General features: G+C 36.5%; 1 protein-coding gene across 2 annotated transcripts; it reads left to right on the top strand.

Moving 5' to 3' along the window:
* Window positions 1-5,301: 5,301 nt before the first annotated feature.
* Window positions 5,302-22,694, top strand: LOC142352295 (palmitoyltransferase ZDHHC9-like). Of its 2 annotated transcripts, XM_075404812.1 has the most exons (7): window positions 5,305-5,828; window positions 6,436-6,596; window positions 7,940-8,143; window positions 13,745-13,882; window positions 15,108-15,372; window positions 16,423-16,543; window positions 21,431-22,694. In XM_075404812.1, exons 1-7 carry the CDS (start codon window positions 5,614-5,616, stop codon window positions 22,202-22,204), a joined length of 1,878 nt encoding a protein of 625 aa, XP_075260927.1. In that variant the 5' UTR covers window positions 5,305-5,613; the 3' UTR covers window positions 22,205-22,694. The 2 variants fall into 2 exon arrangements, with proteins under 2 accessions (XP_075260928.1, XP_075260927.1); XM_075404813.1 differs by lacking the exon at window positions 13,745-13,882 and having other exon boundaries at window positions 5,302-5,828.
* Window positions 22,695-27,160: the final 4,466 nt, after the last annotated feature.

Consider the following 27,160-nt stretch of genomic DNA (forward strand, 5'->3'; position numbering starts at 1 on the left):
TTTTTTGTGTTCACTTGTGGCATTTTGTAAATAGTTGGTTTTTAATTTGATACTATCATTTTTTCAAGCAAAAGGCTCCTTGTGCTTCCGAGCACGTAATTGTAATTTGGTTGCATTTCGAACAATTTAATACTCGTTAGACTTCTAGATTCAGTTTAGGGTCATTTTTTCACCTTTTTTGTAATGTTACTTGCTTGCGATTTTGAAATAGTATTACAGGATCTGTTGAATAAATTTTTTAGAGTAACAAATCATAAAGAAAAAACGTCCGTAAAATACGAGTTTTGCTTTTTAATATTCAGCCTCTCAACGGCTACTCTCATAGGCGCTCTCCTTTTCATAATTCAAAAAATTTGAATTGTATTGGGAAGTTTTCAGTTTTTTTACGACTCGAAGAGGAGTATTGGTTTTCTTGAGGTTTTTACCGGAAGTACTATTCGTTCAGACGCTGTTTTAAGCCAAAAGCGAAAGTGAGTTAAATTGTGTGAACTAATTTTGCTGAGCGAGAGAAGTTTTTTGATAATGCGCTGACTTTAGTGAATGACTTTTGGACTCTGAAAAGTAGTTTTTGACTGAATGGCACATACAGATAACCATTTTTAGCCGTTTTTTTCGTTGCCTAGTTTCTTTGCTTGTAGTTGCCCAGTTTCTTTGCTTGTAATTTGGTTTTTTGTAGAACTAATTTTTGTTTTGTTTTATTGAAATGTAAACCTCGGAAACTGATAGCACAGTGTTTTGCAGAGCCTGAAAATGCGTTTCAAGTTCAAAATTGGCACATATTTTCAATTTTGGCTTTTCTCTGTTAATTTCTTCATTTTTGGATCTTTCTGTCTTTTAGTCAAAAATCAGTTAATATGGCAACTCCTTATTGATAATTCATATACTCAACTCCACTTTGCACCTCGATGTAACTTTGTTTTGTAATATTGTACATATGCTAATCCAATTTTGGTAGCACTTTTTCCAATTTTTGTCAGTTTTTGTTTGTATTTTGGTTTTAATTACTAGAAATGGTCTTTTTGTGCAGAATGAGGGACTTTAGTTTCGTGTCAATAAAAGTTCAATCGTTTTGTGGCGTTAAGTTTTTGAAAAACAGTTAAAATTATTTTGATGAATGCGGTCTTAAAGTTTTTTGACCATTTTTTTGCACGTTTCAATATTTCGTATGTTTGAATTCTGCTTTTTCTTTTTCTATTCAGGAGGATGAATCCATGTCTCGGATGACTCGTTGTCTTTTCTGTGTCTCGAAAATCAAGAATTAGTCTTTTTGTTACCGTGTTCCTTACATTGTGTCTATATCCCTCACATTCAAGTTTGTATCATTCTGGCTTTGTCCTGGCACTCACATTTATATTCGTTTTAATTTTTCCAGTTGTTAGAAAATTGAATGATTTCAAGTTTTTATTAGATTTTCATCATTTCTTTGGTTTGCAATTGGCTTCATTCAACATAAGGCAGTTCTCAGAGTTTGCTAGAAAGCATTTTCCAAAACTTCCATTTATTGGAATTACTGCAATTTTCTTCCGGCCTCGGTATTGTTTTTAAACGACTTTTTTCCATTGAATATTATTCTGTTGCTCATGTCTTTTCTATGATTAATATAGTTTTTGATTAAGTATGAAATCATGTTCCCGGGCATATATACAACAAGGAAAAGTTTGAGTTATTTTTTGTCTTAATTGCAGTGATTAGAAATCTTATTGTAGTGGTGTTTTGTTTCCTAAATTTGAGCAGTCTTTTTTGAAAAATTAACTTCGTTTGTATGATCATTATCTGCCGTTTGCTTTCGCGATCTTTTTGAGATTATGATCATGAATTATATGCGGGCAATTGATAGACAGCTTTTCCAGCCTATCGTTATTTTGACCATCCTAATTACTTTGGACTTTTTAACGTTGCCAAACGTTTTCAATAAAAAATAAATTCAGTAAGGAGATTACAGTTTAATACAAAGAAAATGGCTTCAACTGAAATTACGGTTTTTTGAAGTTTTGACGCTTCCAGTCGTTTCTGGAATTCTTCGGCTATGTTTTTAAGATCTGTTCACACATTTTCATGATTTTTGAAGTCAAATTGGAGTGGTGATTTGGGTCACGGCGAAACAGGAAATTGAGCGAAAAAGCGAGTGGTTTTGTGGCGTGAAATTTTATAGCCCTAATTTTAAAACAGAGTGAGAAAACGGTGTTTAAACAAAAGTTAGATTTCTGGCTATTGGTTTTTTGTTCACATGCGTCCATTTCACTTCGATTTTTGCGTTTTTTTTTCAGTATTTTTATTAGGTTTTTTAATTGGTTTCCCCAATCCATTCATTGTTTTTGCTACGCCTAGTTGTTTGTTTGAACCCAATTTTCATTTCCTGCTAGTGGTTTTTTGTTCACATGCGGTATTTTAACATTGATTTTGTTTTTTTTTTTGAATTTTTTTGATCTGATTTTATTAGAAATTGTTTTCGCAATTCAACCATAGTCCATTCTATGTCTAGTTTTTTGTTTAGTCAATGATAATTCTCTAAATTGTACGTCAGGACTTGTCCTGCTATGTTTTTTATTTTGCTTAACCTTTTGATCACGTTTCTCGTTTTACATAAGTCTCTGTTTTCACGTTTGACTTCTGACTTACTTCACTCACTGTTTCAACTGAATGGAATGTAAATTGTTTCACGCTTTGAAGTACGCAATGAGTTGAATACTGCCAAAGTCAAAAGAGAAAAAATCAAAAGAGACGAGATGAACCGATAAAGCCAGGTCATTAAGTCATTGGGAATTAGGTTATCAAAGTTCATTACAGTTTTTGCAAGCTGACATTGGTGTCAAGCTTATTAACTTTCAGTTTGAGGACTGAATTAAGTATAGTTTTGAATCTAAATGAACCTGCACGGCTGCAAATTAGAACATTTTTTGACAGTGAAAAAAAAAACAAGAAAAAAATGGGTCAATTTGTCTTCTTTTTTATTTCTTTTTCGATCTCGATATGCATTGAGCGCTTTAACAGCGGATGTTTTCCAGAAATCTGCCGGCTATGTTTTGTTCTCCAGTTAATTTTGTTTAGTCGCTTTCTTCGCTTAAGATTAGGCTAAAAAATACATAACCGACTAACTTTGAAAGAATTGCTCTCGAACAATTAGGGGAGCTCGAATCAGTCGTAGCCTGCTTTAGTCGGGGGTAGTAAGTAAGTTCACTGTGGGGCTCCAAATGACGTCGTAAGAAGTATGTAACACTGTAACCCCTAATAAAGGTTCAAGTAGAAAAAAATTACATCGATTTCGGCGCAATTTTCAATTGACTTTTAGCTGTGAACCGCTGTGACTTGAGTGCAGCTGCTGACTTTTGTGAATGAGAGAGAACGGGAACACGTCAATCTAGAGCGCAAAAGTCACTCGAAAAGACGAAACGGTCAAGCGAAACTTTTGCATAAAAAGCGTTATCGTTTAGAATTATTGGTTCAGAGCAATTAGTATTTTGTTAGAGCAATTAATAGTTGCTTGCATGGGTAGTGGACTGCGGTCGAGTCTAAGTTTCACTTTGAGCTGACTGCGGTTTTTGCTTACCTCACCCGAAAAGTGAACATCCAACTAAAGCTGAATTGCAAAAATGAGCGGGATGTGATTGAAGATCAACAAAAAAGCAGAGCTGTAAAAAGCCTATCATTTCCAGGGTTACTTTTTAATACAATATTGATTTTTGAATTTGATTTTTTTTCGAGCCATTTCCTTTGTGAGAGTTCAAGAATTAAATCTGTTGCTAAAAATAAAAGCAATTGTGGGAGATGACCGTTCATAACCCGTGTAGTTTAGTGGTCATCAATATTCACGACTCTCATCCTGGAGGTCTTCGATTCGAACCCCTACCAATTAACCCGACCTTAGTTGGCTTAATAGCCGACCTTAGTGAGTTTTGTAGCCGACCTTAGTTTAATTTCCGACCATAGTGAGTCTTGTAGCCGACCTTAGTTTAATTTCCGACCTTAGTGGGTTTTGTTTAATAGCCGCCGTCAGCATCTCAACGGCTATTATTTAGGCGGTCTCCTAAGTTCACTTTACCTTTTCATCGTTTTTCGTTTTACATAACTCTCGATTTTCACATGTGACTTCTGACTTACTTAACTCACTGTTTCAACTGAATGGAGTGTAAATTGTTTCACGCATTGAAGCATGCAATGTGGTGAATACTGTCAAAAGTTATCATAGTTCATTAGAGTGGTTGCTTGCTGACATTGGTATTAAGCTTATTAGCTTTCAGTTTAGAAGCTGAATTAAGTATAATTTAGGAATCTAACTGAAACTGCATGACAAATTAAAACACTTTTTGACACTGAAAAAAAAATAAAATGGTAAATTTCTGTCTCTTCTTTTCTATTTCAGTTTCAGTCCCGATGTGCATCAAGCGCGTCAACGGCGGCTATTTTCCGGCAATCTATGTTGCCGGCTATGTTTTTGTGTTGTAGATTTTTGTATTAGGTATGTCATATTTTTTCCATGTGATACAAATTTATGGTTCTTTTTTCCGAGTGTTCCCGCGGCTGGCTAAAGCCGCGTACAATATAGTCGAGAATCTCTGTCATTCAGTTTATACATAAGTCCGAGCCGTGCGTTGAAGGTAGAAGAGGTTTCAATCAGTTTAATAATTTTTTATGAGAAGCGGTTGAGTGTGGTCTTCCGACTAGCTGCAATTAATTATTTTTCTGAGTAACAAATTTGCTATCGAAGTTGTTCATCATGAGATTTCTGCTGTAAATTGCAAAAAGTTGATTTGAAAACTTTTTTAGTGATTTAACAGAAAATTTGATTATACAACCTTTATTTTATTAATTATGTGTTCAAATTTGTAAAAGCTTTTCTGTTTATTGTAGGGAAGTCAGATTTGTACCCCAATTTTTAGAAAAGTCAGGGTACAGAAAGGGTTTAACACGATTTCAAATTACGTGGACTCCTACTTTTATGATGTATTGAAATATATTCCGCTTCTGCTGTTATGAAACAGAAATTTTTAACCAGTTGACTTGACATGTTTTCTTTGGTCCGATTTTCTATTTGAATGATGGTTCTTGTTTTAACAACATGAAATGAGAAGACTTAAGTTCAATTGAGGGTATCTAACTTCAGATGAAAGTTTATAAGAGTGCACATTTATGAGAGCTCATTTTTCGTCAGACAGTTTTAACTCTTTAAATTTCAAACAATGAACAGATAAAAGTCCAACTGTAAAATCTTTTGCCTTCGTTCAGTTATAAACACTCGTTTCTGTATCAGTGGTTTTCTGTATCAGTGGTTTTCTGTATCAGTGGTTTTTGATGCCGCTTATGTACAAATTTGAGTACAAAAGTTAGAGGTTGAATATAAAAATTGGCAAGCTTACACTCTATTCTGAAGTGTTGTTGTGATTTATGTCTGAAGCCTTTATACGCTTCGAGGCAAACGAGTCCAAACTCGCCCCCATAATTTTATGAATCACCTCAACTGAGATTAGAAGAAAAAAGAAACTATCAACTTTTACTTGAAATTTTTAGGTTTAAATGCAGTCGATCGAAGACATTCCATGCAATATTTATATTTGGGCGCTCCATCTTAAGCTTGTTCAGCTTTGACAGATTTATTCACGGGTTTCTGAGTCGAAAATGGGTCTGTTTCGGGACAAGGACGATGAAATGAAGAAACCAATCAACAAAAGCGAGAAGGAGCGAGCTAGTAAACGAGTTAGAAGGGCTGATTTGTTCCAAGGCAGAAATACATTGTGTTGTCATGGGAGAGTGGTTATGGCCAAGAATCTGTTGTCATTTTTGATCACGCTCATGCTCATTTTGGTGCCTTCAGTTCTTTTCTTCATTTTTGAGTTAGTTCTTTCACCATTTAATTTTTAATAACAATTTGCCTAGTCCTGATTATAACCCAGTAATGTTCTAAAACGATCTAAATCTTTTCTTCACGTTTTCCTTGGATGTGCAGAATAAAATTTTGCCTTCTTTTTTGGGCTTCAAGTTTTTTTTACGAAAAAAAAATAGGAAGTTGTGGCATGAGCTTTCAATTTGAGCCGCGTTGCCATAAGATTGAGGTTGTTCTTCTTCGAAGTAATGGTTAAGTGACTCTGCTTGAAGTCACTGAGAACTTCTGGCGTTTATCGAGAACCGCGAAGCGGTTCGAGATATTAAGTCAGAATTTCGAAGTGACTTCTGCAGAGTCACTTAACCATGCTTAAAACACGAAACGCGCACGTTTTAAAATGACGAATGTCAACGAAATTCAACTTCTGGCTAAGTAGCAACTTCTGGCATTTTAATTTCTGGCACTGCAGACTTTCGGCATTTCAAAATGTGCACGTGAGTGTTTTAACCGATTTTAATTTGACATTTAAATTTTGATCTAAGAGGATTCAGTATATTTATAAAGAATAAAAAAATGCATACATAAACGTACAGAAGAGATGTATATTTTGAAATTAGATCTCCCTACCTGTGGGAACATGTTCACGAGACAGTGCCCTTGATACAAGCAGTCCTGTTCATAGCAGTAATGTCTAACCTCTTCTTCGCAGCCTTCACTGACCCGGGCATCGTGCCCAGGGCCACAGATGAAGAGGGAGCTTTCTACAGGAGAGAAGAAGGTCAGGACGTTTGAATGTATTAATCTTGAATGTATTTTCTGATTAAAATTTATACAGCAAAAATTTAACCAAATATATCTTTAAACCACTGGTGACGTAAATAGTTCTAGGATACGTATTGTCATTTTAGCCTTGCAGTCTTCAGATCTGAGAAAAATTATAATTTTTGGTTGCTTGTCTTTTTCACAACAGTGTTTTGATGTGAAGTTTCTCTCTGTGATCTGTTTATTCGCATAATCAGAGGACGCTGTCTTTGTTTAGAACCAATGTATAAGAACGATTGACTTGTTCGGTGGTTTTGAAAAACCCTACTTTCAATTTTAAAAGTATTAGAATAATATAGTTTTTAATTGCTCTCAAACGAAGTTTGTAGGAATTATATTGGACTTAGTTCTGTTTTATGAGGGTTTTTCGTCTGACGCTTTTAACTGTTCGTCCTCAAAAACGGGATGTAAAGCCCAGAGGGCATTAAGTGGCTAAGTAGATCCTTTAGAGCCTTACTGGTCTCTAAGTATGCGATTCACCAAAACTGTTTTGAGGAGACAATTTAATGCCGTGAAGAGCGATTTTTATTCTTAATGTTTGATCCCCCTTACTCACCCCCACCCTGCATTCGCCCCCATCACTCAATTTCAAGTCGCAGTTTCAAGTCTTTCGGAACCATTGCTTCTGTAATGTCTGAACATAATATTGCATTAATAAAAAGGGAAAAAAGATTGGTTTTACACGCCAAAAATTTGCTGAATGAGAGTATCTAATTTTTTTCGCAATTTAGTTTTGCCGCTAACCCTTTGTTTGATTAAACTGTTAATTGTAAATCTAATAATTTGCGGAACTGTTTTCAAAAGAGGAAAGTTTTCAAGAAAGTTGAATTGTGGAAAGTTTTTCAGAACAGAAATATGTTCAGAAGTTCTGCTTTAATTTAAAACGTTTTAATAAACAAAATTGCTATAATAAAGTTGAAGAAAAATGGTCTGTTTTTTGGAATTGTTTGATTTTGTGATATAAACAGAGATTTTTCTGAACTAAAGATTTATCCAATCTCATAGAAATTGGCTCGCAAATTAGCTTATCGAAAGCATCGAATTATTAAGTTGTTTAAAGGCTTTTTTATTTAGCAAATTTTATTTTTTTTTTGTAATTTTTTGGTATTTTTTAAGCTTTAGATAAATTTTCGGATGTCTTTTAGATGCGTCTATTTGGATGAAACAGATGGATCTATTTGCGTCTAAATTTCTCCGACGCCAGCTGAAAAATACTTCACTCACCCGCCAAGGAGAAAATTCTCTCTTCATGATTTCGAAATTTTTATGCAAAATTTTTATTACGTTTTTATGCTACAGAACGTAGAGGGCCTCAAAACACTGATGATACCGTGAAGCCGATGGGTGGGAAAAGTAGTAGTGGACGGTCAGCCCACATCCGGGCAATGAGGGCCAGAACTATCCGGGTGAACAATGTTGAGGTCTCACTCAAGTGGTGTTACACGTGTATGATTTGGAGGCCTCCGAGAGCATCTCATTGTGCCAGTTGTGACAACTGTATTGGTAAGTTGATAATCTTCGTATTATATGACAAATAGTGCCACGAAGCATTTGAAAGACAAAACTCTTAATTTTGAAAGACATTTCGACGAGGCTATTATTTGTCTCATTGTATTTTCTGGTATTACTAATAGCCGCACAGGGATAGCTGGGGATTATTGGCCTTCTCTTGGTTTTTGTTTTATTTCGTCGTCAAGGTTTTTGTTACGACCATGACGTCACAACACTTCAAATCTGCTTTTTGCTCATTCGTCATTCGTGCATGCAATTTCAATTGAAGTGAGTGTGTGACGTCATTTCTCACTCTTAGTGGAGCGAGTTTTATTTGTTCATTCGTGCGATTACGTTTATGGTCACACGTGACTTTTCTTACTCTCAAAAATGACGTCCTCACTTTGAAATTGACTTTTCTTCACTTTAATTCAAAGAGATAAGGTCAATTGATTGTGTGTCACTCTAAGTGAAGGTTATTTGAGAGTAGCTAATAGAGGCAGCAATAACTTATACAGATTCATAATCAAAATATAACGAATCATAACGAAATATAACGAATGTAATGAAAAGTATTTTTGGTCTTTCTTTTTTTACTGTTTTTTCTGAGACTGCAGATCTACGAAGCTATTACGGCTACTTTGGCAATCTGCCAGCTATTATTGTCTTTTTTTCAGACGGAGTTCTTACCTGAGAGCGAAGGTCAGTAAAACTACCGTGTTATTTGTTTTGTTGAGCCACAGAAGTTTTTGTTCATGCGCTGCGTTGAGCGAATGACTCTGATTTTAAATCTTTGAGAGAATGATACATATAGATAACCGGTTTACTATTTGTCGTCAATTTGGATGATTTGCTCTGCTTGTTGATAGGTTTGTTTAAAAAAGTTTTTTTTCGACCGTGATGTAGTATAACCCTCTGCAGTTGATATGAGTGTTTCTGACAGCTCAATTAGACCTCAATAGCCTCGACAGCTCAATAGCAAAATTGGCTCACTTTTCTCTATTGGATATTGTAACGGAGTTTTTTTTACTGAATCGTGCATTACGTTTCAGTTTTTGACTCGAGGTGGGTTGCCCTTAAGATTGTACATAAACAAAACCGCTTTATGGCAAATTTTTTCACGTTCTTAATTCTTTGAATTTAGTTTTCATCGTTTTCTTTTGAATGAGGATGATCCGAGGATTTTTTAAGAACCACCGAGAATAACTATTGAATTTAACTTGTTTACTTGCTCTCGAGCGAAATTTGAAGCAATTACAATGCTTTTTTTAAAATTGTTTGCCTGACCGTTTTATTCTAGAACAATCTTTTGATTTCAATCTGGAGTGACTTTTTCTCGCTTGTATACCTGATTTTTGCGTTACCTAATTTGCTCTTATTCAGAAATAAAATCTGTTGATAAAACAAAATCAATTCATGTCTCGACTCGAAGTAGAGACGTGAACATCCTCCCTGATCTGATGGTCATTCTACTTAATTATACTAAGCATTTTGAAACAAAAACAGGATAAATATCATGAAAACTAACTGACCACAACTGATACACCATATGATAAAATTTATTTTTTAGTGGCAACTCCAAAAAAACTATTAGTAAGAGAACCTGTTATACATGTAGTTTGCAACAAAATTTTAACAATTGGCTGATAATCTTATTAAATGGGTTCATAAAGAGAAGCTCCAGGAAAGAGAAACATGATGACGGACAAAATCAAAAAGAAATATTCACCTAAAAATCTCTAGGAAAGCTAAATGCATTTTCCGCATCATTAATGTGCAAAAATGGTAAGTACAATCTCCTGTACATCAGTCATCCAACCAATATTTCACAAAGTAAAAACAACAATTAAAATATTAAAAGAGCAAAAAACATGACAAAATTAGAAAATTAGTTTAATTCGTTCGTGGTAAGTTCCCTGTCTAGCTTCCCAGGCACTGTTCAGCGCAAAACTCGTATAACTTCTACAAGATCAGTCAATCATTCAAAACGCAGGCGAAAAATGTGAAACGACTTTTGGAAAGTGCCCAGAACACAAAACCTGAAAAGTTTGTGTTACTTACTTTAGTGAAAAGCACTATGTCCAGCCTTGAAGTTTAACCTCATAGTAGGTACACCTGAAGAATAAAGCTTAAGTAAGACGTTACCGATAAAAATTCATAGAGAAGCCTAAGATCAGCAGAAATAGATAAAACACAAAAATCGGCAAAAATTTGTCCGAGTTTAGCCAATTTTCCTCAAAACCATTTGAATAATTATCAATCAAAATGAAAGACCACATAAACTGCTAGAACACACAATTTCAGCCAAACAACTCCGCAAATTCTAATAAAATTGAAGAATACAAATTGCTAAAAGAGCTTGAAACACTTAAATTGTTAGAAGAGCTTAAAACAGAAGAATAGCTGGAAATTGAGCTTAAATGTGTTATATTTGCTTTTAATGGTCAAAAGTGTTTCGAAACACACCATAAATAGTTTAGCTTCTGATTGAAATTTTGGAGTTGAAACTAAAAACGGCCATGAAAAAGCCGAACTAGATAAAAAAAACCTGCTCGCTTAGCGAAAACTTTATCTTACTCTCATGAGAACCATTCTTTCCTTTCTTCCGTTTGACTTAAACAATTATTTTTCACTTGCGGCATTGACTTTTACATCCTGTATTAAATACACTCCGAAACAATTGCGATCAAAAAATGAGTAACTATTTTTTTTAGCAGTCATGGCTCAAAAACATTGCACAGTCGCCCTTCTGTCTACATAAGAAAAGTGAAAAAGATTTCAGAGATTTGAGAACTTAAAATACTTTACAAAAAATGGTAAAGTGAGGTTAGGTGCGAATATAGTGTTCGGGTGGAGAAGAGTAGTTAACTTCACTGCTCCCATTCCACACACCCTCTTTTGATGAATCAGCTTACCGTCCACAGTAGTTTTCAAAACAGCAATACTAATCAAGCACACAAAGTCGTACGTTCCGTTGCTCCTCATGACCTGAATATGCCTATTTTCCCTCGTGGCCAACAATTTGGGCCAAATATGTGTCAATAACGTCTTTCAATTGTTACTTTGGACGATTAATGCTTTCGTTTGCTTTTAGGTGGCTTTACTTGGAATACGAATTCAAGTAGTTTTCTAAACTCCTGTTTTATCAGAGTTAATAGCTGGTGGAAGTTCTTGTCTTTGTTCAAGTTCTCTGTTGCAAAAAATTCACGTGTATTTCAGTAGGCCATAGAAGCTAACAAAACGCCCATTGTAGCTTTGAATAGATGGAAGACTGTCGTCATTATTATCGAAATAATCTGAGGTTTCAATTTAGTTTATTATATTTTGAGAGAATCTGTAAGATTCGTTGCAAATTTCTAAGTTACTTAATTTTCCTCAGCTACACAAATTCACAAATTGAGTTATTTATTTTTGCTTTAGATCGCCAACTTTTGGCTTTTTTATTAAGCTGATAGATTTTAGTTGCTGCTTTGTAGTTAGGTTTTTGGTTTAAAGCCCTTCAGTGAAAATATTAAAACCAATTATGATATTGCAGAAAAACCGATATTATGATTGCAATAATGGTGCGTTGATGGGGGTTTCAACCCGGCTAACAAAAAAGACTCGAGTTTTGCCATGTGGATGACCGAATGTCTTTATTAATAGCCGCCCTCATCTTCTCAGACGGCTATTATAGCGCTCCTATCTTTTTTTTTACTTCGTCGAACTTTTTTTCGCTTTACCATTTTGCCGCTTTTTCGACATTTTGCGTGAAATCTTTTTGACTTCTCTAGGCTAGTTTCTCTCTTCTCTCATTATGCTAGAATTGAATTTGAACATCAGTTGCTCAGCAAAGCAATTCAAAATGAACAGAGTCAGTATAAAAAAATCAAAGTCAGAAATAGAAACGGGATAAACCCATAAAGCCCAATTTTAGATGCCCGCTATTTGAACGTCGTTCCTATAGGTCTTAGTTAGCATCTCTAATGCTTATTGGCATTGATAGTAGCCCCTGTAGCCTCTCTCTAAGAAACAGAAGTATGTTCAACTACGAAATGCCATCAAAATAATTCGGACTTAAAAAATGTTTTTGTACGAAAATCTTTTTTTTTCAATATCTTCTGTTATTTCAATCCCAATCATGCTTATTGGAATCAACGGCGGCTATTTTCCGGCAATCTGCCGGGTATGTTTTAGTCAAGGTCTAGAGATGAATCAAGGAAAATTGGACTTCGACCCTTCTATGCATTAGCATTAATGGTCAAAGAAGTGACTTTGAGTTGATCAGGATTTCTGTAAGAGACCTTTGAATTGACTTATTTCTGCAAAGTAATGAAAGCCTGGTTATTTTGAGTGAGGAACGTAATTAAGATCTATCAATCAATTTTGAGGTGCTTCCGAAAGATGTGACTCTGGTTTCACTGATAAGATATTGTACACCTGATAGACTATTAGATTGCCTCCTTGATTTTGTAAACGGTATTGAACACCCGTTCAAAGTCTAGTCAATTAAACACATTTTGATGTCACCACTGCTGCTCTGAGTTTGTGTGAGATCGAGGTTTGTTACTGGGGTTTTTTTGGCAAGATAAATAAATGGGGGTAGTTCCTAATTAGATTTAAAATATTTTCGGATCTTAGATTGCGTTTTCAACCCATAACGGTGTTGCTGCAAAGGATTTTGTACAATGCATTGTTCATCGGAACCGTTTGCAGTTTTTGTTAAACGTGGTAGAAAGTGGTGTCTAGAGCACACAGCAGGTTTATCTATTAATATTTGATCACAGGTGCTCAATAGCTGCATCATTTTGCATTGAATTTTAAGTTGAGTAAACAGTTCTAATTTTTTATCGTGATTCAGGAATTGTGTGGTTTTGCAGTTGCAGATGAACAAAATCGACAAATAGTGATTGTGATCAGAAATCGGATTTTTAAGGGCACAAACATGGAAACAATTTTTAAATTTTTTGAAAGGCACCAGTGTCGAGTAAACCTAAATGCTGCCAATTTTTGGTATATTTAATCGATATCGAAAGAAGCTTGAAGCAATTATTGTAAACCAATTTGTCTTTTTATGCACATTTTTAAGAACATAACATTCTTCGCTTTCAAGTGCCTTTTTTCGGACCTCCTAATTTTTGTGATCTTAATTGGTCTGATTCCGAAATTAGTTTGCTTTTCGTTCAAGCGAATTATGGATAATGAAATTAGTGCTCAGTTAATTCATGTTTTTGTGGTTGATGGTTGTAGATCTTGCTCGGGAAGCTCTCTTTTCGGGATTTTTGTTTGGTTTTTTTTTTATTTTGTTGTTGTCTTCGCAATTTTTACGACCATTTGGTCACTCGCCAAGAAGTCGATGTGACATTTTAGTCTACTTCGCAGTTTTTTTTAATTTCAGAGAGGGTTGTTTCAATGTGAAACTAATATTAGGCGTTAGGCTTGATTGTTTGTTCTCAAATCTAAAGACATATTATGCCACAAAGTTGTTGATGTTATTTAGATGTGACAGATCTTTTGGAGTTAGATAAATATACTTAGCGAGCATGGATGGATAATTCCTTTGTTTTCAGTTAACGTTAAGGATGAACAATAAACCTCGCAGTAGATTTTAGTAGTATTGAGGGTGTTGTTCAGATGGCTTTGACCACCACTGTCCCTGGGTGGGTAACTGTGTGGGTAGAAGGAACTATCGATTCTTCTTCCAGTTCCTGTTCACGACTGTTCTTCTCACTGGCTACTCATTCGCATTCTCCTGCGTCAAAATTGGATACAGTGAGTATAACACAAAGTAGATGTCGCAAAAATTTCCATCTAATCGTCACCCCTCCGGTCCTAATCTGCAGTCAAAAAAAGTTCTATGTGCTAGTGTACACGCAGAGATGTTTTATATAACAACACATAATTTGCAACCTGAGGTCATAAGAATGCACGGGGGGGGGGGGGGGGTAGATTCAGTTCTTCAACTCGGTTTCTCCAATTGTTGTGAACTGTTTCGGTGTCGGCATTAACTCCTTACAAAAAATCTTGATAATGTTTTAGCCGGTTGGATAATCAAAACTATTATTCGGTACTATTTCATGTTAAGATTGGGTGGCAAGGTTTGTTTACCGATCTATGATATAGTAGCTTGTCAATTCTTCCAATTGATGTTGTCATTAATGGGTTTCTTTTTATAGTTACGTCCAGGTAAGAGGAGTTATTGTTGTAGTTTGAGATTGTAGTTGCGTCATGACTATTTTTAGTTTATGCTTGAGTTCATTCACCGCTTGTATAAACTTCTTCAAAACTCTATATACTACGTCAAGTATACGAGTTTTCATGCTATGCACAGATGTTCAAATTAGATTGACCATCAAACTGAAATCACTAGTTCAAAATAAATTGCAGTCAAAGATGCTTGTGACAGGATGTGTTTTGGGTTCAAATATGCTTTATAGAACCCCTGCATGATTAAATTTAATCACATCCTTCCCATTTTATGGAACGCATATATATATTTGCATGCGTAAATATGTTTTTAATGAAAATTTGTTGTTACCGTTAGCGTATAAAAAACGGTTTCTATCTCGTTTTTACCTCACCAGCTGATTTTATAGCATTTAAACTCTAGTTTCCGTTAATTTTTTAAATCGCTAGAGGCCAAAACAGGAAGATGGAGCTTATGTAAACCAAGCTTTTTTTAAGTACTTTATATTCGTAAGTTTTCAGAATGAGCTGCTATTGAAGGCGAAAGGCATAAAATACAAAATCAAGACGATATACCTAAGCATTCTAATATGGCGATATAGAAAAGTAGCACGAGATTCTTTGTCTAAATTAATACTCATTTGTGAGACACTCGGTTTCAATGGTATTGTTCAGTGGAGAAATCTTTTATTAAATGTACTTTATGAATGCTCATGATTTCGTTCACTGATATTTGAATAAGATTGATTTACATACCTAAGTCATGCTGTAATAAGTTACAAAATAGGATTTAAAGTTTTTATTGTTGCAGTGGCTAAAGACGAGGGAACCATCAACAGAGCCCTCAAGAAGAGTCCACCCTCCATCATCATCCTGGTGATATGCTTCGGATCTTTCTTCGTGGTGTTAGGCATGCTAGTGTATCACCTGTACCTCGTGTCATTCTACCTCACTACTTGGGAGGAAATAAAAGGGTTCTGGTCGCCCTCTAAGAAGGGCAAACACAAGAGTCCCTTCAGGCCGGGAAACTGTTGCAAAAATATGTGTGCCGCTTTGTGTGGTCCAAGACATCCACGGTTAGTTGTGTCCGAGTGTGGGCTCTGAATGGAACTGAGGTCTCCAGTAAAAATTTTGCTCTTGGCTGTGGATCTGATAATATTTATTCAGTTAATAGTCTGAAATATTCCCCATTGAGAGTGGTGAATTTTGGAATTTGCACTTCTTACCACCCACCATTGTACTAATTCGGATTACATTGGCTGGGTACCAAGCAGTTAGCAGTTCTTACGTTCCCTTTGAACTAGATTTATTTCAATCATTATTATTATAGCTGCGAAGCTGTAAGCTGAGCGTAGCTATATTGCGGTGCTCTTGGTTTTTTTTTTGTTTCGTCGTCTGACGCTTTATTTTCGTTTTACATTTGTTCTAGAACATTCTGTCTCGTCACTGCTTAAATGGCTTTTTCGCGCTTGATTTCACGCTTTCTGCGTGACCTAAATTGCGGTTATTCAGAAACAGAATCTGTTCCTAAAACAAAGTTGATTTTAAGAAAACAGATTGTATGGTCCGACAGCCGAGTGGTTAAGACGACTGGCTGTTAATCCGGATAGCGACGGTTCGAGACGCGACAGGGAAACTTTTTTGCACCCAAAAACGACCTCCTTTGAAATAAACTTGTACGTTTTATAGGCGGCGGCGATAACTATTATCAACTCACTTCTGTATCTTTTTCCATCTGTATTTTACGGCACGCAAGTCTATTTCGCAGCTATTCCGGCAATCTGCCGGCTATGTTTTAATTCGACTACTCTTTTGCTCGCAATAATTGGCAAAATTTTACATTAAAATATTAGATCTAATTGGCGCTAAGTGCTTCTCTGTAGTATTTACGTTAAAATCGGTATTTAATCAGTTCTCGATTGAAAATCTACTTTGTTTATTCCTATCCCAGACACCACTTGAAACCCCATAATCGTACAACGTGGCTCCCAACCGGAATAAAACTTTACTTGCAACCGTTCTCACCCTCGTTTGTTCAAGAGTTATTCACACGTCGTCAGTCGGTTGTGCTTCACTGCGTGGATGCGCTGCATAATTTTCTGCTGAGCAAATTTGAAGACGTTTAGGCTATTGAAGCTGGAGAAGTACATAGATGAGGACGAAGAGGAGGAGAGGAAAGTGAGGTCTCTCTTCATCTATGGGTCAACTGGTCAAGCACCATCTGACAATCAGTCGCAAGAAGTCAATGTTAGTTGTTCTTCCCACTCAATCGAAATCTGTTGAAAAATTTGAATGCGAATTTCCTAAAGCGAATTCGAATATAGTTAAGCCAAGCGTACATATGCGTGATATGACAGCAATGTGATCTAGAATGTTCTCCCGTCGAAGTTAGGGCTTTAAAGTTTTATATCTTCTGGGCGCGTTTTCAGTTTTACATAGTAATGTGCTGTATCCTCACGCATAAATCGCGATTGAGTCATCAACAGCACAGGTCAAATCAGAATAACTCCAGCCTTTCGAATGCTCATGTATGATTATTGCTCCAAAATTTTTAGAGCGCGAACCGAAAGTTTATGGAATTTAGTAGTCTCTAGGGCTTTGTTCCTGTAAAACGTATGTGTTTTAAAGCGAAACATTTATCAAGTCATTTAGCATCGTGGTACACGAGTACCTTACGAGTAAAAATGATTATCGGCTAAAGGTCCTGGCTCGCTTTGTTCGATTTGAAAACTTCTTTTTAGATATGCGCCAATCCATCATCTGTATTATAAATCGTGAGTCCTCAACATAGTTTGCATGGCGTGTTATTATATGTATAAAGAATGCCTACAAATTAATACGACTGTTTGGTTTGCTTTGCATTGTCATGTCACATGTCTTTCTTAAAGCTTGAGACTGTTTATGGTGGGTATCTTGGGTGCAGTGTTATCTCTTGTTTGTGTTGCTTTCTTATTGACTACTTTTTCTGATTATATTTTTACTGCACACAAATATGGGGCCAGTAGCATCCGTATGTTGAGCGGTTTCAGCTGCAACCGGTTATTGTAACTGTTGGATTAGCCGTTATCAAACACTTATTTGATTAATTCGACTTCAATGAAGCAAAAAACAAAATTTTCCCCAATCCTACTTAAGGAGGTAGTTTGGGCATAGGAGTGTTTTTTCATGCATTATTCTGAGAGCGAGAAAAGTAGGTGTACACATTTTCGCTAAGCGACAAATTTTTTCTCGTGAGGCAGTTTTGATGCAGTTTTTATTTGCCCTCGAACAAAGACTGTAAAAACTGTTGTGAACGTGTCTGTCTTGCAAAATTTTTGCCTGAACGTTTTCTTTAGAATATTTGTTGACTTATTAGGTTACTTTAATTACTTAAGCTTTTCTACAGGCTAAGCGAGTGGCGGCTATAAACTCTGCGTGCGACATTTCCAATCGAAAGCCCATAAATGTAAGTGGGTAAGGTCGCAGCTTTGAATTCTGAGACCGCTGTATCGAACACACCCCTATCTCCCTCCTCTCCCTCTTTCCCAGGATATTCTGTTTCAATTAGTTTTTTGCATGGTTTTTTACTCGATGGTTTTTTTACTCAAAGGGCTATTTTTTACGTAATTCATTTTTGTTTTACATGAGTCAAGAATCATGTCTCACATTGGCTTGCCTCAGTCACTGTTTCCGCTGAATTGAATTTGGAATTTGTTCAACAAATTAACACAAAGGTTCATGGTCAGAAAGTAAAATCAGCTGAATCTAAAAAGCCTGGTGGATTTATCAAAGATTCTCAGAGTATACTGCGAACTTTTGTTAGTAGTATACTAATTGTCCTCCAATTTCGGGGCTAAATGACCTTGTTTAATGAGTCTGAGTATGAAACTGTGGCACACGATAAAAACGATTAAGAACTGACAAAAATAATGTCAGTTCTTATCTCCGTCTTTTTTTCCACATTTTACAATCCGAATGTCGGTCAGTTGTCAGTGGCCGCTATTTCACAGTAATCGGTTGGCTATGTTATTTTTTGCTTTCCTGATTTTTGGTGTTGGTAATGCTTTGTTGAATGAGAACAACACAAGTTCTTTTGAGTTCTACTTTTCCAACTGATTGTTTTGGAGTTGCAATTCATAAACAAGTTGTTTTAAGATTTCATTTTCCTCTCTTCGTATTTCGCGCCATTTTCTAGGATTAAACATCTCTGTGAAGTTTATAGACTATTTTATTGAGTAGCTGCATGTTTTCTTAGTCAATTAAAACTTATTAGTTCAAGTCAGTTGCAGGTTTTTCCAATTCTATTTTATAGTTTGTTGTTTCCTTCGATGATACCTGCTTGACCATTTGACTTATATCGTAATAGTCCGTAAAGGTAACTTTTGCCTCCGCTTTTAGGTCAATTGTGAGATACATGTTTGACTCACGTTGCTTGAAACCATTGAAACTAACTTGGCATTTAAATGGTACAAAAATTCACTAAATGAAGGTCTAAAGTGTGTGCCTGAACCCAGCTCTAACCGTAAGTTCTCTAATACTTAAGGATTAATGTTCTTGAAATTTTGATCTGGATCATCTAATTTATATCGCGGCTATATTCTTTGTCAGAGCTTTTCTTTTGTCTTTTTGTACACTTTATTTCCAAATATAGCCCTTAGACTTTCAAAATTGATTTAAGCCCATTGAGTTTTTTTGGACGTCAATGTATGTTTTCCTTTGGTTTTGTTGCTTATTTCTTTTTCAATGAAATAAAGTGATCTACAGATGTTTTTGGCAATCTACTGTCTATATTTATCTTTGCGTGCTATCGGAGCTTTTTTAGTCTCGTGCAATTTGGGGAAACGGAAATTTCAATAGAAAATTTATCTCACGTTTTAAGTACTCCCATTAATCGTGCCTTAAGGATTATGAAGTTTTTGTGCACCTGACATGATTTCAGCAAGCCTCACTAAAAATTTCTAGATATATCTTATTGATACATATGATTAATTGCTCGCGAACGACGCTATTATTTTAGTCGTGCTCTTTTTACGCAAAGTTTTTGCTTGATCGTTTTGACTTTTCAAATGGTTTTTGACGTCCTTGATTTTTTGAGTTACGCGAGATGTAAATTGTTCTTTAATTCATAATTCCAAACAGCCCAACCGTACTCAATTGGCGGTACTAATAAAAACAAATGAAAATTGAGCCGAAGGTATTTTTTAACAGTTTGTAGCAATTATATACTGAACGGCAAAAGTAAGTTTTATCACGTATTATTACCAAGTAAAAATTCAATTTTTGAGGCAATATTACTCCAAATTAAAATAACATTTTGAAAACGATTTTTACACCAATGATCCCGTACACTAGTCTTAAACTCAACGTTCTGAAATTCAACTCGAACGTTCATTTAAACTCAAACCAGATGAAACTCAACGTTGACTTCTTACCAGAAATACCAATTTAAACTTGATGAACTTCATCCAAGTTTCACAGTAAAAATAAAGTTGCGACGAAATCATATTTTAATCACATCTTTTTTCTTTAATGTCTAACGCAAATGCAAAACTAAATCATAGTTGAACTAACGTGTAGTCATGACACATTTTTAGACAACATTCTTTTTACTTTGAAACTTGGATGAAGTTAATCAATTTTACAGTGGGAATTTTGTTAAGTGAACGTTGAGTTATCTGAATTTCACAGGTGGGCGAGAAGACTAGTGTACGGAATGGTGTAAAAATTGCTTTTATTATGTGATTTAAAGTTGGAGTAATATTGCCTCGAAAATTGAATTTTACTTGGTAAGAATAGGGGTCCTAACCTACTTTTGCCGTTCAGTATAATAGCCCTGTGGTCTTTTTTATGCGATTATTCGCTTGACTGATTTTTCGTCTGACCCAATTGACTTTTCGTCCTCAAAAACAGGATAAATAGGTAACGCCCGAAGGCCATTAAGTTTTCTTAGAGCCCTATATGCCTAACTAGTTACCAGTCTACAAATTCAATTCAACAAAAGTGTTTGAGGAGAAAATTTTATGGCGTGAAGAGCGGTCCTGAATCTTGAATTTTGACCCCCCCCCCCCTCCCCCCAAACCGACAGCCAGTCCATCCTCCACCTGGCGGTTTGGAACACCCCTTCTCGTCCAGCCCTCTCAACCCTGCCCCCCCACCAACAACAGCAGCGGCACTTTTCACCCCCCCCCCCCCCATCAATGGAAGCATCTCTAAGCTCCAGCAAGTCAATTGCAAGTCAATCTCTCGCAAGTCAATTTAGAGCAATTCACCCGACGTTAGTCGGTTATGTTTTCCTTTTTAACTCTTAATAGTGGTCTATACTGACCTCCAATGATATAAGATGAAGCAGGACCCCGCTGCCTACCGTGAGCTAACAACCACGCCCGATAACTGAAGTAGGATACAATAGAAGCGAGCTCACACCTGTCCTTTGAGGGCAATTGTTTTGACGCTAGTCGCTTCTTTTAAATCGTGCTGGACACGGGACGGGGGTTATTTCTCAGTTGGCACAATCAAACTGAATGAGAGCTTGATATTAACTTAATATTAAAATGAAATTTCTCAATAGGATACATGCAGTGCATGTAGCGATTTTTCATGTTCATTTTAAAAAAATTACTGGACAGCTTGTGATATAAAAAATTTAATTTGTTCAATAGCCGCCTCATGTATGGAAATTTTAAACTCAAAAAAGCTATTTTTTGGGTGTTAGTCTTTTGTATTTCGCTTTACCTGTCTTCCTTGTTTCGTTTCACCATCATGACACTTCGTTTCTACCTGACCCTCAACTGAATTGAATGTAGAGTTGATTGAATAAATTCACTCTTTATGTTGTAAATGCTTATATGGTCAAGAGCACGTGAAACTGAAGATGGCTACTTGTACTCGTGTTGATGGAAAGCATCAAGAAAATTATCGGTAGCTAGTTCACAATAGGTTTTGATTAAAACAAAGATTTTTGGGTGGAGGATAGTAACATGACTTGAAGTGCTTAGAAGTTCTGACGTCACTAGTCGTACTTAAAAATGAGTTTTATTAGCCCATCAGAGAAATCGAATCCTTAAGCGGTTCTTGCTGAATGAAATGATATCATGATTTGTTGAATGCACACGATCTGTTATTGAAATAAAACTTTTCACTGCTTTGTTATTTTAGCCGAGAGAGTCAATATCTATTGTGGACTCCGGTGCCTCGAGGAAATCTTCGAGAAGTGAATCTATAGTATCATCAACATCAGGAAGACGACGTAGTAGTGGAACTAGGAATAATAAAAGGGAACTGTTTTCAATCGACGAGTCACGCATGGAGGATGAAAACGCTCCCGATGCTCCCACCCGAAAGTTGTCCTACGATTACGTCGTACGTAGCGACGACCTCTACAAACCTTTCAGTAATCAACCAGTCGTTGGCGAAACAGCTGGACGAACAGACGATGCTGTAATTGACGTTGAAGAGGAAGAAAACCCCGAAGAGGAAAGCGGTGTGACCGCGAAGTCAGAACCGCACATTGTAAGTGCCCCAAAACGATCATCGCAATCAACTGAAAAGAACATCGCTCCTCGACAATCATTAGACCAGCGATACAGTCTGACATCATCGGCTAAAAGCGCAGTTGGGGCCTCAGGAGGTATTGCAACTGGTACTACAACCAAAACTGGGCCGAGAAAACGAAGTGACGTTCCTAGCATTCAACTATCGGCACAAAATTCTCTGGATCCGACGACGCTTGAGAGCACAGACGATCGGATAAATAGCCCGAATAAATTGTACCCGGACTACGAGCCGGATAATTACTGGGACGAAGCAGAAAATGCAGCGGAGGACGAAGAATTTGAGGACTACTCTTCTTCTGATAGTTCTGCGGGACAAGTTGAACTGCAGATTCAAAGAACATATGACAGCAATGAATCAGTTAAAAATAATAAATAGAAAAAGGTATGAATACGAACTGTGCTAAGTCATTTTTGCAGCAACTGTAACTGCGCATTCTGTGTCATATGAGACTGGTGGAAGTTACTCGACACATGGCTTTAGTCAAAACTTGTCGGCAAAGAAAGTAGATATGATTACGAATAAAATTATAAGGCCACATAACAGTAGAAACACATTTTAATGAAGGTAGATTAAGTTAACAATTAATTTCTAGGTGCTTTTACTGGTCAATGAAATTATTAGAAGTGCAGTTTTTAATTTAGACAGTTCGTGATCAATTTTTTAAAATTTAGGTCAGTTTTATTTGTAGATAATGGAACAATGTGTACAGATGGTTAATATAATGATGTTGAAATTATTGTTTGTCCCTTTTAGCCCCAATTCAAATTCCCTGGCGCTAAAGTTAACATGCAGTTTTATGTTAGTTAGTGTAAATCGTGAGATAAGGAGCTTTTAAATGTCAAAGTCAATTTACTTCATTTTTTTGTTTTTTCGAAAGCATTAAGAGAAGGTGAGTGTTTTAGCATAGAAAACTCGAGACATTTAATTGAAATGATAGCTATTAATAACGGTGGCCTTTCCTTTTTGTCCGCAGTGGTAAAAAATTTTGCTGTTTTTTCGCTATGCTGTTTTTTTGCTATGCACGGAGAACTTATAATGATTGTATCTCAAAATCGTGGTTTTCTTGATAGTCATGTTCTGTACAGACTTGAAAAAAATTTAAGAGAATAGAGAAAACAACGACAAATGGCAAATTTTGGTACCCTGAATTTCATTTGAGCATTTTTTGTCAATACAAATGTATTGAATGTATTGAAAGCTGCAAAATGTACAAAGTGGGCTCCCTGGAAAAATTCTTTTAAAGGAATTGTTTTTGACCTAATGGTATTTCCGCTGAACTAGTTGGGTCCATTGCTCAGTTTAAATAAGCTGGCTGGCCTATAACTTGCTTGGTTTACTTGGATTTTTGCCTATTTTATGACCCAGCTTAGCGACGATTGATTACGAGATACCTTTTATGTATGTTCGTCGTCAACTCCTCCTGACAATCTGTCGGTTCTATTGACTTTGTTCAATTCTGACTATTCCAAAATTTTTTCCATAGCCGTACAATAAAGATTGAATAGGGTTGTTAATTGCGAGGTTTCTAATTGCTCGCGAACGATGCTTTAACCAGTTTTTACACTGGTGTCTCTTTTGTTTTAATCAACACTTGTTGCGATAAAAGCAGTTAAATAAACTGCCAGTGTAATAAATTTTAATGCCCGATCGACACTGGAAAAACACTTCAGCATTAGACTACGAGTTTATCACATTCTTTTATCGCCACCGTTGCTAAGTAAACAGTGGCGATAAAAGAGTGGTGATAAAATCGTAGTCTAATGATGGAAACAGTTTGATAACCTTGTAGTCTAAAAATACTTGTGTGGTCTGTGGTGTGTGTGTGTGTGTGTGTGGGGGGGGGGTGCGGTGTGTGTGTGTGTGTGTGAGATGTGTGTGTGGTTTGTGTGCGGTGTGTGTGTTTGTGTGGTGTGTGTAGGTGGTGTGTGTGTGGTTTGGGTGTGGTGTGTGTGTTGTGTATTTCTGTGCGTGCGTGTGTGTGTTTATGCATGTGTGTGCGCGTGCGTGCGTGCGTGCGTGTGCGTGTTTTTGTGAGGATGTGTCTGTGTGTGTTTTTGTTTTTGTGTCTGTGTGCGTGTGTGGGTGCGTGTGTACTTTTGTGCGCGCGTGTGTGTGGTGTATTTCTGTGCGTGCGTGTGTGTGCCTGTGTGCGTGTGTACTTTTGTGCGCGCGCGTGTGTGTGGTGTATTTTTGTGCGTGCTTGTGTTTGTGCATGTGTGTGCGTGTTCGTATGTGTGTATGTGTGTCTGTGTGCGTGTGTTTGTGTGCGTGTGTAGTTGTGCGTGCGTGTGTGTGTGTGTGCGTTTGCATGTGTGTGTGTGTGTGTGTGTGTGTGTGTGTGTGTGTGCCTGTGTGCGTGTGTACTTTTGTGCGCGCGCGTGTGTGTGGTGTATTTTTGTGCGTGCTTGTGTTTGTGCATGTGTGTGCGTGTTCGTATGTGTGTATGTGTGTCTGTGTGCGTGTGTTTGTGTGCGTGTGTAGTTGTGCGTGCGTGTGTGTGTGTGCGTTTGCATGTGTGTGTGTGTGTGTGTGTGTGTGTGTGTGTGTGTGTGTGTGTGTGTGTGTGTGTGGGTGTGTGTGTAGGGGGAGGGGGCGCATGAGGACAAAAGGAAGAACAGATCCGAAGAAATATCACTTACCTTTGAAAATGTAATTGTACTCAAAAAATGAAACGGAAAAACCAATAAAACTGTGTTCAGTTTTGAAATGATCGCAACAGGTGTTGATTAGAAAAATTACCAGATGGTTGTTATCTATCGCCCTTGAAGTTGTCATAACACCTCGGCTTCGCCTCGGAGTTTGATAACTTCTCGGTGGCGATAACAACCGTGTGGTAATATTCATTAATGCACTAAGCTCGATAAGCCATTTGAATTTGGATTGACTTTTCGTCGTCTTCGTGACTTTCGCCGCTAATCTGTTTAATCTCATTTGGAATTTCAAGTAACATTTCAACTTGCCGTTGTTTAGTGCTAACAGTGAGCCGGAATTGGTAGTTATTATTGCAGTTTATATTATTGCAGTGGTGTCAGCTCTATTTGCATAAGTTCAAACCATTTAGTGGTGAAGTTATTGAGCCCTTCTAAAAAAGACTACGATCAACGCCCACTCGCTTGAAGCAGGTTAGAATGCAATTGAGCCTCAGAGATTGTTGGGGAGCAATTGCCCACAGCGACCTAGCCGGTTTGTTTTCCAAAACTGCTTTCAGAGGTGTGAGACCTTGAGTTTTTATGGCGTGGTTTGTTATGACTCAGCCTCTTAGAAGCGAAAATTTTATATAGATATTGTTTCTCTGTGCTGTAGTGCACTTTGAGAGCGTCACTTTTTGACTGCCTAACTTGTTATTTAATTCTTTGACGCTGGGAAACTGGTCCGGAATTGATAAAACGCACTCCATTTTCACATTTTCCGCAACTTCTGATCAATTCATGTTTATAGTAATTCATGATTTTAGAAATTGCTGAAATATTTTGAAGTTTGTGCTGTTCCTTTTAGATATGTCACAGGTATATGAAAAATTGTTTTCTGTAACTGCTCTCGAATGAAGTTTTTCTAAAGCTGAAGCAAGTTTGTTCATGCCTTGAATTTTTTTTTGTTTTCGAGCATTGACTTCTTTTTTAGAACGTTGATATCATCATTGAGAAAATTGGACTTTAACGGAAGCTGAATTTCTAATATATAGTAATTGGGAACTGATCGTAATACACAAGGTCAAAAGCGCCCTCCCCGACTACTGCCTACCCCCATCTACCATCTTCCTTTACCTAACCCCCCCCCCCCACCTACCTCCCAACTACTCCCGCCCCCACCTACTCCTACCTCCAAACTTAGCCACCACCCACCTACCTAACCCAAAATTTCCTTTCACTCTTACAGACCCCAGGCCCGACACCATTTCCTATCGTTCTTTAGGCAGTTAATTTTTTCATTGATTTTCGCCGTCAGCCTCTCAACGGCTATTATCGAGGTGCTCTCCTTTTTACAATTCAAAGAATTTGAATTGTATTGGGGCTCTGTCTTTCTGATTGGTTCACACATTTTTAATTGCTCTCAAACGAAGTTAGTAGCAATTATATTAGTCCTGTTGGTCTTTTTTATGCGATGTTTCGCTTGACCGATTTTTCGTCTGACTCATTTGACTTTGCGTCCTTAATAACGGGATAAACAAGTAGCGCTCAGCGGGCCTAAAGTTTCATTAGAGGTCCTTGGCCGTGTTTAGTTGTCCTTCAAGTGCTTAGTGTGGTGATGCTACTGGGAAGGCCGTAGTTTAATGTATAAAGGTCATTTTTCGGAGTTTTTGAGCCCAAAATGTTGCAATTTTTCGTGATTTTTTAGTAGTCTTCATTTTTTGTTGGACTTGTTTAGAATTGAGGCTGGTTATAGCTGATAAAGGTCTTTTGCATGACATAAGTTCTTTTTGGCCATTTTAAGAGCTCTATAAGGTACTCCAAACAAAAACACGCAAATTTATATTTTTCACAATTTTTAAAATTTTTTGGTTTTGAGTTTTTTCAACCCTAGATGTCAAGGAAACCTAGGGTTTGATAATAGGTTACTGTATAGTTTAGAGGGGTAATGGAATGGTTTTCAACTTTTTAACAACATGAATTTAAGCATTATTTTGATAAAACTTGCATTTTCTCACTTTCTTTTTGTCATTATTCAAGTTTTTCCAACCCGAGGGGCCAGAAAACCCCATTAGGGGTTGAATTTTAATCTACTGAAAAATTTTTATTGGTCATTGAATAGTTTTCAACTTTTCATTATCAATCTTTAGCAGATTTTTTGTTTAACATGCATTTTTTTTCAGTTTTTCTGAAAATGTTTATATTTTAGGTTCTTTCTAGCCTCAAGAGCCAAGCCACTTGCTATATGAATGGATATTAGGCTACGGCTTAGTTTCTTTGGCTAATGGAAGGGTTTTCATTATTTTAACTTCACGAATTTTAGCTTTTTTTGACAAAATTTGCAATTTGTAAATTTATTTGACATTTGTCGTTAATCAAATTCTCGAACCCCAGGGGCCAGGAAACTTCGTTAAAAGTTTGATTTAAAGCAACTGATAAATTTTTTTTGGGTTATGAAATAGTTTTTTTTTATATCACAAATTTTTGCTAGTTTTAAAACTTTTTGCTAAAGTTTTCTGAAAATTTTTGTTATTTTTCATGTTTATCCAGCTTCAAAAGCCAAAAAACCTTCTCTGGCGTTTGATAATGGGTTGTTGCATAGTTTCTAGTTGTAATGGAATGTAGTCCTAGTTTCTAACATTACCAATTTTTGCATTTTGGGGACAAAACTTCCATGTTTTTTTAGTTCTTTGACATTTAATGT

This window comes from Convolutriloba macropyga, chromosome 13 (genome assembly GCF_964194025.1).
Source record: "Convolutriloba macropyga chromosome 13, txConMacr16.3, whole genome shotgun sequence".
In the NCBI taxonomy this organism is placed as follows: domain Eukaryota; kingdom Metazoa; phylum Xenacoelomorpha; order Acoela; family Convolutidae; genus Convolutriloba; species Convolutriloba macropyga.

Coding starts and splice junctions, on each gene's coding strand:
- LOC142352295 (XM_075404812.1), top strand. CDS start 5,614: ATGGGTCTGTTTCGGGACAAGGACGATGAAATGAAGAAACCAATCAAC. Junction 15,373..16,422: donor TGTGGTCCAAGACATCCACG/GTTAGTTGTGTC, acceptor GAAGACGTTTAG/GCTATTGAAGCTGGAGAAGT. Junction 16,544..21,430: donor ATCAGTCGCAAGAAGTCAAT/GTTAGTTGTTCT, acceptor TTGTTATTTTAG/CCGAGAGAGTCAATATCTAT.